The 14,404-nt window shown below is 34.4% G+C and overlaps 1 protein-coding gene and 1 non-coding gene across 2 annotated transcripts in view; one reads left to right on the top strand and one right to left on the bottom strand.

Moving 5' to 3' along the window:
- Nucleotides 1-14,404, bottom strand: part of ULK4 (unc-51 like kinase 4) — a 196,019-nt gene that overhangs the window by 122,510 nt on the left and 59,105 nt on the right. The window contains exons 24-28 of the mRNA XM_065752754.1: nt 13,080-13,201; nt 12,738-12,794; nt 8,902-8,953; nt 8,711-8,805; nt 48-99 (exon numbers count right to left, since the gene is read on the bottom strand). Of these exons, the coding sequence (XP_065608826.1) occupies nt 48-99; nt 8,711-8,805; nt 8,902-8,953; nt 12,738-12,794; nt 13,080-13,201 (378 nt within the window). The remainder of the gene's footprint in view (nt 1-47; nt 100-8,710; nt 8,806-8,901; nt 8,954-12,737; nt 12,795-13,079; nt 13,202-14,404) is intronic.
- Nucleotides 472-544, top strand: TRNAR-ACG (transfer RNA arginine (anticodon ACG)). Its single transcript has one exon. It is a non-coding gene; the product is annotated as a tRNA-Arg (tRNA).

The following is a 14,404-nucleotide window of genomic DNA, read 5'->3' as shown; positions in this document are numbered from 1 at the left end:
AAATGTGGAATTCGTGGAAACTGTAGATGGCATGGCCATATACTTACAATTCTGACTGTGGACCAAAGAAACTAGTGGTGGGAGGATACAGCCTTCAACCTAAAAGAGAGAATTAGAAAAATCTGGCTTAGATTATTCACAGGGAAAAAAAGAAAAGAGTTCATTCTGCTGACATAGCCCTTAAAGATGTGAATAATCATGGAAATTCATCCATCATCACACTTATAAAGCCACGAAGTGTTTTTTTATCTGATAAGCTGTGGTAAAGTCACAGACATTAAAGAACTTATAGAAAAACAAACAAACAAACAATAGTAAGTTTGGTAGAATTTACTGAGAGTGAATTTTAATTTAAAATGTCAGATTCGGTGCAGACGTAAAAAAGTAACTAAAAAGAGTATAGGCATTTCTACTAGTCCCAGTGCTTTAATCCATAAACAAGAAATCAAATAGAAGAAGAACTATCAAGCAGGGCCAGTGGCGCAATGGATAACGCGTCTGACTACGGATCAGAAGATTCTAGGTTCGACTCCTGGCTGGCTCGGCTGCTCTTTTTCTTCAGAGATGTGGTGAAAGCCCCATCCCTGGAGACATTCAAGGTCAGGATGGAGCAGGCTCTGAGCAACCTCATATAGCTGTGGGTGTTCCTGTTCTCACTGCAGGGGAGTTGCACTAGATGGACCCTTAAGGGGTCTCCTTCAACTCAAACAATTCTATGAGTCTATGATCTTAAGAAACACCCCTTAGAAAGAAACCTGTATACAACTAAAATACATCAGGAAAGACTTACTACCTCTATGGCAATATAGTTAAGCTTAGTACAAAGCCTTGATAAAACTTTAACTTCTTCCATTCTGATAATACATTGATTTCCATTAGAACTTAAGTTTACAGAGTCAAGATTTGAACTACGGAGGAAAAAAAAAGAATCAGTCAATTCTTTATTAATCATGAATGTACTGAACTGCAGATTAATCATGTGCCATAGTCAGCTTAGTTCAATTTGAAATCAAATCACTTTTATAAACTAAAAATAAATAAATAGAGTACCGTAAGTATTCTAAGAGAATACATCACTAAGTCTTATGTCATTAATGAAATAATATTTACACTAGACAGGCTTTAGAGTTCTCAATACGTAGAAGCAAAAAACAAAAAACTATGTAAAAAACTCGAATGACATATTTGCATATGACTTCAATATCAAGCCATTTATTGTGATAACTCAGACCTGTTCCTTTGTCTAGGACAGCTTAGTAAAAAGCCTCAATCTGAAGAAAACTGTTTATCCTACTTTTGGAGGCCTGAAGCAGGACTCAAAAGTGAAAGAACAGAAATATTATGGAAAATACCTCTTACTAATTCTGTTAATTGTACACACAGATAATTCAAAAGGATACTTCTTAAATTCTCCAGAATAGCCAGTCTCCCTTGCTTTGCAGAAGTAAGAAGGTAGAAGGTTTTAATCAAAATACAGATCCCTTACTGCTTATTAACTATCAGTTTAGATATTTAATTGATACTGGGTCTTGGGAGGTAAGCATTATGGACACACAGCTTACACTTGGAATTATTTATACACAAAATTACTAGATAGGCTTTTGCTACACCACAAATAGGATTTGGCATAATATATACCTTATAATTCCCCATGTGTTTTGATTTATTGATTAACCTCTAAGAGATACAACTCTAGAGTTATGTAGCTACTATGAAGAAAAAGCTAAAGAAGCCTAAAACATAATGAAAAGGGGTTACTAAGTGAAATGAGACTCCAGTCAGCAGTAACTAGAGCCATTCTAGCTAATTATTTCATTGCTAGTTGGTGGTCTCTGGTATGAATCCCCAGCTTTAAAGGATTCATTTAGGCTTTGGCTTTTTTCACTTTGGAAAATCCTACCAAAAGATGCCTTTGTTACATACTTCTAATAAAAGAGGAAAAGGTCTCTGCTTGAGGTATGGAAATCAATCTTCACTTGCAAGAACAGATAGCCTTTATAACCATATAGGTAATCATGTATAATAGATGCTTTTGTAACATGCCATCATTTTGAAATTTTTCCTGGTCCTTTGTGTTACTATGTAATAAGATAAACAGAACTTCATTGCACTCCAACAGAACCATTAGTACAGGTTTCTAAACTGTTTTGTAAACAGTAATTTATCATTTATAACAAACCTATGAGGCAAAAAATGTATGTATTTCAGGTCATTTAATAAAAAAATCTGTTCAACCTACTGAAATGCTTTTCAAATGAAAAGGTTAACATAAGTAGTAAACTAGAGAAGAAAGGCAAAAGAGCATCTCTAATTTGTTTGGAGCAATATACAAATGTGGAACATTAAAAACCATTTAGCAGCAGCATTAACTCAGAATGACACCAATTACCATGGCAGTACACAGCAATACGATACAACTTTAATTTCTATGAATTTTCATATAGTATTAACAGTAGTTCTTCTGCAAAGTTTACAGACTCACAGAATGAAAGGGGCTGGAAGGAACCCCTGGAGATCCAAGCACCTGCTTAATGCACGCTCCCCACAGTAGGTCTGACAGGAAAACATTCAGGCAGGTTTTGAATACTGCCAGAGACTCCACAGCCTCTCTGGACAGCCTCTTCTCTGTCACCCTCACAGTAAAGAAGTCATTACTTATGTTTGTATAGAACTTTGTGTTTTCCAGTTTGTGTCCATTGTTTCTTTCCTGTCACTCTTGACACCTGCCCTTTAGATATTTGTAAGAGCCCAGAACGTACATGTTGAAGGGACTATTAAATTGTATATTAACATCAAGTTCAGCTTGATACTTCCTAACTCTGCAGCATGTACCTAAATACCTAAAATGTATTTATACTGCTAGCACGTTCAATACCTACAGCACTGAATGCCATACTTCAACTATGCCTTATGAAAAGGCATTTCTTTATTTTAAAGCATCCATCTAGTTACCTAACTTGATACCCACTAGAAAATCATACATAGTTATTTTGAATTCATCTTTCTCATGTCATTCATTATTTTATATACCTCTTCCATTTACAAGCTGAAGTTCTGATCTATTCAAGCCCTCCCTGTATCACCGAACTATACTTTTTCTTGTTCTCTTTGAGAATAATTGACCACAACTGTATTCAACATCCATGATATGAAGGCACCATGGACTTCACATGGCACAGTGATGTTTTCTACTTTTTTCTCTCATCTTTTGCCAGTCATCTCTAATAATCTAGCTGTCTTTCTGATTACAGCTGGCCACTAAGTCACCATTTTCAAAGAAAAAAACTACGATAAAAAATAGAATAGTTACAAGTAGTTTAGAGCCTGACACAATATATGCATGATTGGAATGAATTTCCTTATGTGCACTGCTTGACATTTATCAGTATTGAACTGCATGTCATTATGTTACCCTTCCACTCAGCATCTTGAAAACCTTTTGCAACTCTTCTGTCAGTTTTAGTTTTCACTACTGCAAATAACAAAGCAATATACAGCAGTTCTCTCATATCATAACTCATGCCTTTTTCTTGATTACTTATAAATAGCACATGTTGCAACACATATCTGTAAAGCATTTTTCTTAGCATACCTAAATTTTTAGAAGTGATCTCTATTCTTTACTTAGTAAACTAGTTAAGAATAGGTGAAGGCTCACTGGTGGATTTTAAGAGTATTTGGAACACGAGTTTAAAAAGCTTACTGAAAATCCAAGTTTGGTATCCAAAAATCAGAACATCATAACACAGGTTGCTGCAAGGAAAACTCTACTAGCAAGGTTTGAGGACCCACCATAAGCATTGTTCACTCTTCCACGTTTTAATCAGCCTCACAAATCACACCTTTTCATGGTTTTATAATTTTTGTTAATGGTATTCCACATCAGAACATCATGTAGTGCACTGGTAGTTAAAGTGCTCCAGTTCCATGGACTGCTGATTTTCCACATACCTGCTTCTCTTCTGAGAACAACTACATCTCCCAGAAGGCTTTATTGTTCTGTTGCTTTCTGAGCAGTTTTATCTTTCCCTATACAATACTTGTGTATTTCTGTTTAGGGAAAGTACCCTATGATGGAGTACTACACATCCAACGAGGATGTATATTCAGCAAGGCTGAATTCATACAACATACACACGCAACAATTGTGTACTAATGAACTAGCATATCATCAACCTTGATTGTTATCACTTCCAACTTAGGGAATGCTTAGATAGGGAGCTTAACTCTCTTCTCAAAGCCACAGAACTTGCCTCAATATGGCCAACATTACCAGCCTAAAACAGTCTCTCATTTGCTTACAACCAAGTTTCAGAGATCTTCAGGTCAGTGTTTTATGGACAAAGCCTTGATATTTGGTGTAACACTGGGTGGACTGAAAGAGCAAACAAGTTAAAACCTGGTTCAGTAGCACTTCCAAACCATGTTGTTCTCAGGTGAAAATCAGATCCAGGAATTAATTTACAAGAAGAAACTATGTTATCCATTCAATGAAGCTATCCTACCCAAAATAGCACAAATTAAATACATTCTCTTACAGATTTTTCTAGACATCTGTTATCCTTTCCAGTGTGCACATTTAATTTACAACTACTGCCCAATACCTTCTCCTAATCCACAATTCAAGTTAAACGCAACGAAGCAAAGACTATCAACTTCCAAAACCTTAGTTCCATTCACATGTAAGATCCATAACAACTAACATCATCTTGACATTTATTCTCATTAAAATTCCACATACGAAGTTGCTGCTGAGATTGACCATGGGATTAAGATCATGCTGCCTTCAAACTTCTTTAAGCATCTGCTGGACACAGCATGATTCTCTATGTTTTTATGTTTCAAGTAATCTCTCAGAAGGTAATAAAAACAATAATCTAATGAGTGTTAGCGTGAACTGGGGAGAAGGATGACATTTCTGCAGTTTATTTATTTTTTTCTGTGAAGAGTCTGCAGAAATCCAGAATCTTTACTGAGATTTTTTTTTCTTTTTACTTTGGGGAAGAGATAGCTCTGATTGATTGACTCAATGCGTCAATTAGTACAGAGCTGGTTTCACGTGCAAGAAAAAGTCTCATGTCATGTGGATTAGCTTAATGGACAGAAAGCCACATGGGGTGTACATTTTTAATCTACTTCAAAAGGGAAAGTGATGAAATGCTGTATAGTATGTCCATATAGTTATGTCCTACACTGACAAAATTAAGGTGTCAGTAGTTAGATCAGAACAACTTGTGGATGAAGAACAACACATTGATGCTGAATCAAGAAAAGACTAAGATGAGTAGAGAAAAGCACTTGCTGAAGTTTCAATCCCCTGTGTTGTCATCTTTGGTGAAAAATAATAACTCTTATATTGTCAGTCAGGAGATTTCCATGTCACACTGCTTTTCCCTTGACTTCTCATCAAGCAAATCAGCAGGATTATGGCACTTTTCTTTAGGCTCACTTTTTAAAAATAGGTTCTAAAACCTTCATGAGAAGAATCACTGCTGACAATTTTTGTCTAAACTACAGAATAATTTCTGCGATTCTGGTGAGAGATTATCTGTGCAGTATATACAGCATTCTTGGAGCTAGTTAGAGTATAGAAACAACTCCCACAGGAGCCAACTGACTGCTGTCATGAACCTCATCATTGTTCAAATTTCCATAGGTCTTTTTTTGGAAAATAAACACACTTAACATAGAAAAAATGTAAGTAATACAGTTGGCAGAGAATTCTTCCAGTTAATTATGTGTGAACTGTTGCCAAAATTTTAATATATGTATTTAAAACACTTACTATGCACATTTTAAAGATAGCTTTCTGTTTTATGTACGTGGAGGAAACAAACACTTAGATTTGTGGTGGTTTACAGAATCATTTCCATTCTACTCCAGTCTATAGATTATTTTGCCTTCATCATAACATTTGAATACAGTTTTGTAGAAATTTGCTGAGTCACACTTACTCAGTGTTTGTCTCTGCATCTTATAAAAAATGCATACAACACACAACTGTATATAAAACAAAATGACTGCTCACTAATGGCTCTCTTTTGAACACTTTGAATTATTTACCTTGACTTTACCATACTTAGCAACATATAATTTGTCACCACAGAAATGAATGTTCACAAAAGTTTCTTGAGATTGATGTTATTCATAAATTCGATCACAAAAAACAATTTATACAATCTTCTTTGTTCAAGATTGAAATAAAAACACAAATCAAATGAAGTAAAACATAGAATAACGCACTTTTTCTTATATAGGGAAAAGAACCTGAAATGCTACTCTTAAACTCTTCATAATGTACAGAACTTTGCAGCTAAATTACACCAGGTCTGAAATGAAAACTTACGCATTTTGCTTACTTAAAACAACTTCACTTTATATTTAATTCATTAAATTTAAGAAAAAACGCATTTCAGTTCTTATCAGAAGTTTTAAAGAAATGTCACAGTTACAGTGGAAAGGTTCTGACTTCCCCTTGCCTCATTCATAATACACTGAGAATAATCAACTTTATCGAAATGAGCAATCCAGGCTTTGGAGATCAGCCTAAAATACACATTTATCTCCAGTAAGAGAGTCTCCTATTAACTGCTGTTACACTTAAATATTGATCTGGAACCTTAAACACGTCTTGCTTCAACTTTTCTTAAAGGCACTAAGTTCCACTGGGTGTTGGCATTTATATTCATAGATTCCAGTCATGCTCAGCGAGCAGCAATTAGAAGACATCCCTTGAGTAACAGCATTTCTAAAAATATTCTGTATGCATCATAGAAGATGAAGTACTCCTTTCCTCTAAAGGAATGTAAGCTGTACATTCAAGTATAATTAACACACTAGGCTTCGTAAATAGTATTAAACTAATTACAGTTTGCACCACCAGTGGCAGATGTGGTTACAGATTATTAATTACAGTGGACAATTTTGAGTTTAACATACCAAATTGAAAGCATTTTTTCCACTTTCTTTTGTGTCTGAACGGCTATTTGCCGAGTGTCAAGAGGGCTCTTAGGCCAGGAAGAACTACTATTTCAAAAATGTTTTTATTAAAAAAAATTTATTTACAAAAACATAACACTTTATTTTCTCAAATAAAAAAATTGAGAATTGACAAGGACATAGCTATTTTAAAAAGAATAAACTTCAATACAGACTTATTCTGAATCAGGAAACCTATTCTACTAAAGTACTACATCACTGGACAGGCAGGCTGTTTTATCTATATCTACATGAGCTTATTTGAGCTGTTCAGATGGACTTTAAATAAACATCTAAAACTTTCAACATGCGTCATGAAGTAAACTGCTCCTCAAAAATCTGGCTATGTAAATAAAACTCACATCTCACTAGGCCAAGGGTTACTTAAAAGAAAGCAGGTCACTCCCTAGCTTCAGTGTAGTTTTGTCCTAAATGTTGTAACGGGAGCAGGGGAAGTAAGGTTGTAAAGAGGAGCTGTCTCCTTGTTGCCATTTTTCTAGGAATTAAATAAGTAAATAAAAAAAAAAAACAATAAAGGTTAAACAGCAGTTAATAGAATACACTGACAAAAGGTATTGCAGTTTCAGTAAACGCTGTTAGACCTCCATAAGAAATGGCACATTCCCATCAATATGAGTCACACTGATAACCCAGAGAAGAAAAACAATTATTTTTAAAAACTAAGTTGGTTCTAGAATGTTATAACTCTGTGAATTACAGGCTGACGGACATGTAGGAAAATATCACTAGGTATTCGTACCTTGCCTACCTTTAACTTTCTGTTATTGAAAGTTTTTTTGCCATATTAAAGTTAAGTACAGAACTGAACAGTTTAATATTTGCTCACCATTAATTCATTAGATTTTTGTGGATAAGAACAATTTATTTGAATAGTATTCTTCATAGGTTGCAAGAACTAATGAAACTAAACATTATGCTACTTGAATTTCAATTTTTTATTTTATTTTAATGTTTTCACATAATAGCTAGGCATTCAAGGAACGGGCACACCAAACAGGATGCAACATCTAAAAATATTTCACAGGAGTGAATGGTCCATCAATCCTGTGGTCAATCATTCTTCTCTAGCACAATCCCTAGGATCACTCATTCTTAACTAGCACAACTTGCTAAAACAAAACTCACCTTGACTTAAGTGCTATGTCAATGTGTCCTTAACCTAATTTCAGTACAGACACACAAATTTATACTTGCATTGAGAACTCAAACAATTGGGACAAGTTACAGGGATTTGTCAGTCACTAAATCAAGCCTTTTAACTTACCATTTTGCTGACAATCATTTCCCAACACAATTCTAGTTTTAGCCAGTCTATCTCAAAGCTCAAAGTAATTAATTAAACCAAAATTTTTGAACACAACGTATCTTTAGTGTTATGGATTTGGTAATGTACATGGATTTGGTAATCATAATACAATTTTTAATGAGAATTAAGAATGATATTTATTTGAACATAATTTTAAGAAGTGCTATTTCTAAATCTTAATCAAATCTCCTCATTCTCTCTGCCATTTCTAAATACATTAAATGAAGTCTGAATGTCTTATATTTTGAGAAAATAAATCTCTCCATAAAAATTTATTTCTGTCATAAAGAACCACAAAACAATATGAGCTACAATTCAAACAGCTTCTTAATCTTCAAGATATTTCATTTATCAATAGGATTCAGCCAATTACCCTGAAACTATTTAATTTGTTGCCAGACTTACAGTCAAGTGATGGATTGTCAACAAGGCAGGATGCAGTGTTATTGCTTCAAATGTTGATAAAGCACTCTTAATCAGTTCTTCTGTTGCAGCAGGACCTATTAGTAAAAACCATTACATTTCTTTAAAAAAGAAAGCAATATCTATGCAATGCCTACATATAAAAGTGCAATTAATATCATGGGTTAACTTACCTATTGCTCCATCCAAATTCGTTTCTCCTGAATCTATCGATCTGATAAAATTCTACAGAAAAAAAGCATTTATTTCAAAACATGTCAGAAACAAAAATTTAAGAGGCATAATCACTGAATAATTACACAATGAAATTTAAGGGATCAAATAAATACAGAATATTGATGCACCTACAGTTCTCATAATTTAGATATGAAAGACAAAACGTTCATTATCTGGCAATCATAAAATAATTTTGCAAGTCTTTAACGCTACTGGACAGCTAAACAGACTACAGTAAGGATTATTACTCTGACAAATGTTAGGAAAGACAGCATTTCCAGCTAAATATGCAGTAATTAAATGCATTACTTTATTTTTAACAGAAAACTGTACTTTCTAAAAAGCCTTTGAACAACATTGGATGTGGCTATGCTAAAATAACTCACTAAAAAGACCAAAGATTCTCCTGGAAAATGCCATTTTCTGTTATTTGTACATCTTTTTGATCTCCATGCCTGCTATGCTTACTATAGATACATTTCTACATACAAAAAGGCACAGCCTTATTCTAAGTATCATCTAAATAACTCATCATTGAGGAACAGGAACAATGAAGTATTAATGACCTTAGATAAGTAAATATTGTATAAGTACACCTGCAATTCATTTGCCTTTTAATCTTGACTTCATTCTTTTTCTTCTACTTTTATGCATAACTGTATATTTAACAGGAGATTCAAAGGACACGTTAATGATGGATGCAAGAGAAAAAACACCAGCCAAATTTATCATGTTTTTTATTATTTATGCAGTATTTAATACACAGTGAATGTATCATGTGGATGCATGATAATACAATGGGTAATATTTTTTCAGTTTTTCAATGTATAATCATATCTCTATGTTTACATGATGTAAAACATTAAGAAAACAATCATTCTGAAACACTTCATAATGACCTATGTTATATATTACAACAGCAGAAATGCCTACATGGGTTACTTTTTCTCTGTAAGAGACATTTAATGAATTCTTCTTTGATTAGAAATTGTCATAGAAGTTAACTGTATATTCCATAATATAGAAGTATCTCAGAAGAAGTTACAAAAACAATTGTTCCTATAAAATAGCAGGTGATTTCCTAATCATTTCAAGAAAAATTATCAGTCATAATCTAATTATTTTTATTTTGGAAGAGAGCAAATTATTTTGTTTGCTCATTTAAGACCACTTCACTTACAAAAATAGTGCCAAGAACAACATGAAAAATAGCAACACATTTGGTGCATAGATCATTTTGGCTACTTTTGTTTATTTCATTAATTTCCTATTACAGAATTAGAACAAAGAAGAAGGTGTACTTATATACCATCTGTTGGGTTTTTTTTTTGAGCAATGGAGGGGAACTGAGTGTATTCTATGACAAGCAAGTCTCTCCTCTGCATTCCATTGGGAACCTACTATTAGCTGTGCCTTTGGGGCAGAGCAAGTTTTTTTTCTGTCTTTCTATTTACAGCTGAAAACATGAAAGAACTGTCCCAACTCCTTCTCAATTTCTTTTCATGGGAGAACTGAGAATTACAGTGATGACAGAAATAACATCAAAGCAGAAAGAAAAAAGATATTTCTCAATGAACAACAGTTACAGGAAAATCGATACTTTTTTTCCTTCCAAATACCAAGTGCACATCTTTCCACTCCTAATCGTTTCTCATTGTAATGAGTAAGATTTCAGAATAAAATAGAAAAAGCTTGAAGGACAAACTTGCTCAAGACTCAGAGGCCTCAAATAAGTACAGTACTTTAAAGAAGTACACGCCAAGATCGAATGTCCTTTTATGGATGCCAGTAGGAATGATGGTAAACAATTCCAGATCAGACTGCTCCCAGTTAGAACGGATAGTTTCTCTTTCAGAATTAATTACATAGTCATATAAAATAGGCTCTGATTTCATATGTGTTTTACAGTTGTATTGATTCCCCATAATTTTTTATGCATAATTTGCAATAGTATACTTAAGTTCATGAAGTGCCTAGTTTAATGGAGACAAGGCACAGGAAAGTCAGTCAAGTAATTTTCTTCTCCTTGATCTGACAGGCAAGCTATAGGAACATAATTAGCCTAATTTCCTTAGCTGGTAGTACAAGCAATTTGAAGAAATATCATATGAAAAATTATGTTGTGCTTGGTCTACTGTTGCAAAAAAAAATCACCTTCTAAAAAACTGATCCAAAATCATTAATAAATCTACTCGCTACTTACAAGTTCTTCATAGAGGTAAGCCATTTTCTAATTCATTTTCTACATTCTGTTTTGCTTTCTTCTAATGCAATTTTTTCTACAAAAACTTTCTCACTGATCATGAGTTCTAACTTAAACACATACTTCCTTAGAATCAAAGTCAAAAGAGAAAGGGAACTGAATATCAACAGTAAAATTTTACATAGCTGTTTCTGGTGAAGTATTTCTTCTGTATGCATTTGTGGAAGTCAGTACATAGTTGTCATTTAAGAACATGTGTACTTTTAAGTAATTTTTTTTAAAAACTCAGGCAACTTTAGAAATTGGCTTTTTCCTCATTCAGCAGAAACAACTGCTTTATATGCAGAACTTACAACTGTACTTCTTCATTTTAACTATACTGTCTTATGGGACAGTTAAAAGTTCATTTTGCATCACTAATGTCAAATAGTTAATAAATGTTATGAGACTAATATCTCTGTAGCTTGCAATACTCCAGCTTACCATCAACTAAATACAGCGTAAAAACACCAGCAACCTTAATATATGTCTCATTTCTAGTCATGGTTTCAGCAAAATTTCTAGAAATAATATTGTGCAATTCAGAGGTAAATCTACTGTAAAATAAAGCACAAAGGAAACATTCAATGTGTCAGAGATTTGGAGAGTACCTTTATACTCGAGCACCAGATAGCATATTTTCCCTTCAACTCCATAAGTTACTAAAGAAAACATTTTCTGATAATATATGTAGCTTTCAATAGAACAGAACTGAAAAGAGTAGAACTGAAGAGTTCAGTTGGAAGAGATCTACAAAGACCATTGAGCCCAACTGCCAGGCCACTTTAGGGCTAACCAAAATCTAAAGACATGTAACTGAGGGCACTGTCCAACTGTCTCGTGAGCACTGTCACGCATGGTGCACCAGCTACCTCTGCAGGAAGCCTATCCCAGTATCTGACCACTCTCATGGGACAGTAATGTTTATAATGTCCAGTCTGAGCCTCCCTTGGTGCAGCTCTGTGTCATCTCTGCACATCCTGCTATTGGTTCACAGGAGCAGAGCCAGAACATCTAACTCTTAGAGGGGACACCTTCCAGATTTGTCTCTCTCTTCTGGATTTATTAAAGTACCTTATCATCTTTCTTATATTGTGGAGCTCAAAACGCAAGATGCAATATAAGTCTGCATCAATGCTAAATACAGTTAGAGTATCACCTGTTTTTGCCAGCAGGCTGTGCTGTGTTTAATGAACCCCAAAATGTGCTTTGCCATCTTGGCTGCCAGGGCACTCTGCTAGCTCATGTTAAACCTGCTGTTACCAGTACCCCAGGTCCCTTTCTGATAAGCACCTTGTTTCCCAGTCTATACCAGTGTCTAGCATTGTTCTGTCCCAGATGGAGAACCCAGAACTTAACTTCATTGAATGCCACGTCACTGAAGATTGCTCAGAATCAAAACTAAACAAATGAATTCAGAATAAAGGTATCTCCCCAGTTTATAAATTTAATGTAATTTATTTGCATTAAAATAATTCCTAAAATTTTATGTGTATGTTTTTTTGTTTGTTTGTATTGCAAACAGCATTTAATTTAGATGGCTATACTCACAAGTAAGGTCCCATAGTTGAAAAGAAACTCCTCTGTGACAACACGAGGACGAAATACCTATAAAAATTTAGCAAAAAGTGTGGTTACTCTTAACTTCTTAAACATCTTATGATCAGAGAAAGTAAAAGGTATTTCACGGTCATATTGAAAAAGAAGGCAAACTATGCATTTGCTTTTATCATTATTCTACAACACAAACAAGGCTAAGTTTTTCATACTGCTACTTAGCTGAAATACTCATCAATAAAATCATTCATTAAGATCTATTTGATCCATGCTGATCCTAATCAGCAGAAGTTAAATTTTTAGAAACTGAAGGAGTTTGAGGGAAAAAAAATCTACCTGGGATGTCACAAGATGAAGCACTACAGGCATCATGGGAAGGCACATCTTCAGCTGTTTGGACTGAACCGTTGATGGGTGTTTGCGTCCGGAGACATTAGTTAAAGTACTGAGAATGTCACCTACAGAAAACAACATTTCAGGCTGATCTAACGTAATTGGTTTACTTAACAGCAAATGGCATATAAAGTATTCCTGTTCCAGAATCCTCTCTGCAATCCTATCTTCTCTCTCCTGATGAAAGTGTTGTTCATGTGCATGATGATAAAATCAGGCTGATCTAACACTTATTTCCTGTTTTCAGTCAGGTCAATCTCCTGCTCTAGTTACAGGGATAGGCACATAAATGCTACCTCTGGTAAACTGCTGAGGCTAGAAATATGAGGCAGGAGTAGAAACAAAGGTGAAGTTATTCCTCCCAGCAGCGTGGACTTACACGGGCTTTTGGTGACTACATAAGCATGAAATTCAACTGTTAAAATGCTACAATTGCAATTCAATTTCAGTGAAATCAAATGCAAAACTCTCACAGCTTCCAGTTGATCAAGAGCTTCACCAAAGTCAGTAACATAATGCATCTATTTCCTGCACCAATACTACTACCAGAAGAAAGAAACAAGCAACCTCCTCCTCTTTCTAAAAAGCCCTCTATTAGTTATGAACGTGTACACACAGGTTTAACAATGATGTGAGCTACCTAAAGCAGCACAGCTTCTATGTTGTCATAGAAAGAGTTAGCAGCAGGTCAGTGACAAATTGGTCCATAACAAAACACAGACACTACAATAAGGGAACAAAATTCTAATTTTAATAGTGAAAAGTGTACTTCAAACTTCAGAGGAAATGTGTAAAATCATGCTCACTTTGTTTTATTGATTTAGAAATCCATGACTATTTCTGCATGGAATAAAGAATAGGAAAAAAAAAAAGGATAAAAGTTATGGCTAGTCTTTTCCAACCTTGGTGATTCTATGATTCTATACGTAAAGAAAGAAAATCAAAACCTTTCCTGAAAATACACTTCCTGTATGTCTCCCCTAACAAGAGATCTACACAAAACTGTAAAAAGGAAATCACATACATATTAAACAAATAAAGGACACAATTTAGTGTTTTATACAATTTTCATGCCAGAACAGGCCCTTCCTTTGAAAGTAAGTCACAGAGTATACACACGTTGAAAAATAACAATGCTTTTCTTCTGGCTCCCTGAGTCCAATTTTCAACATAAGCAACTAAATCTGGTTGGAACAGTACTTAGCCCTAAAGATTTGAATCATTCTATAACATACCACTCAAAAGTGTTGCCTAAAACAATACAAATA

The sequence above is a fragment of the Cyrtonyx montezumae genome, unplaced genomic scaffold (assembly GCF_038088225.1).
Source record: "Cyrtonyx montezumae isolate F1298 unplaced genomic scaffold, pur_monq_1.0 scaffold_8, whole genome shotgun sequence".
Classification (NCBI taxonomy): Eukaryota; Metazoa; Chordata; class Aves; order Galliformes; family Odontophoridae; genus Cyrtonyx; species Cyrtonyx montezumae.
Note: the sequence above shows the minus strand (reverse complement) of the source record. Positions and strands in the feature narration are given on the sequence as shown.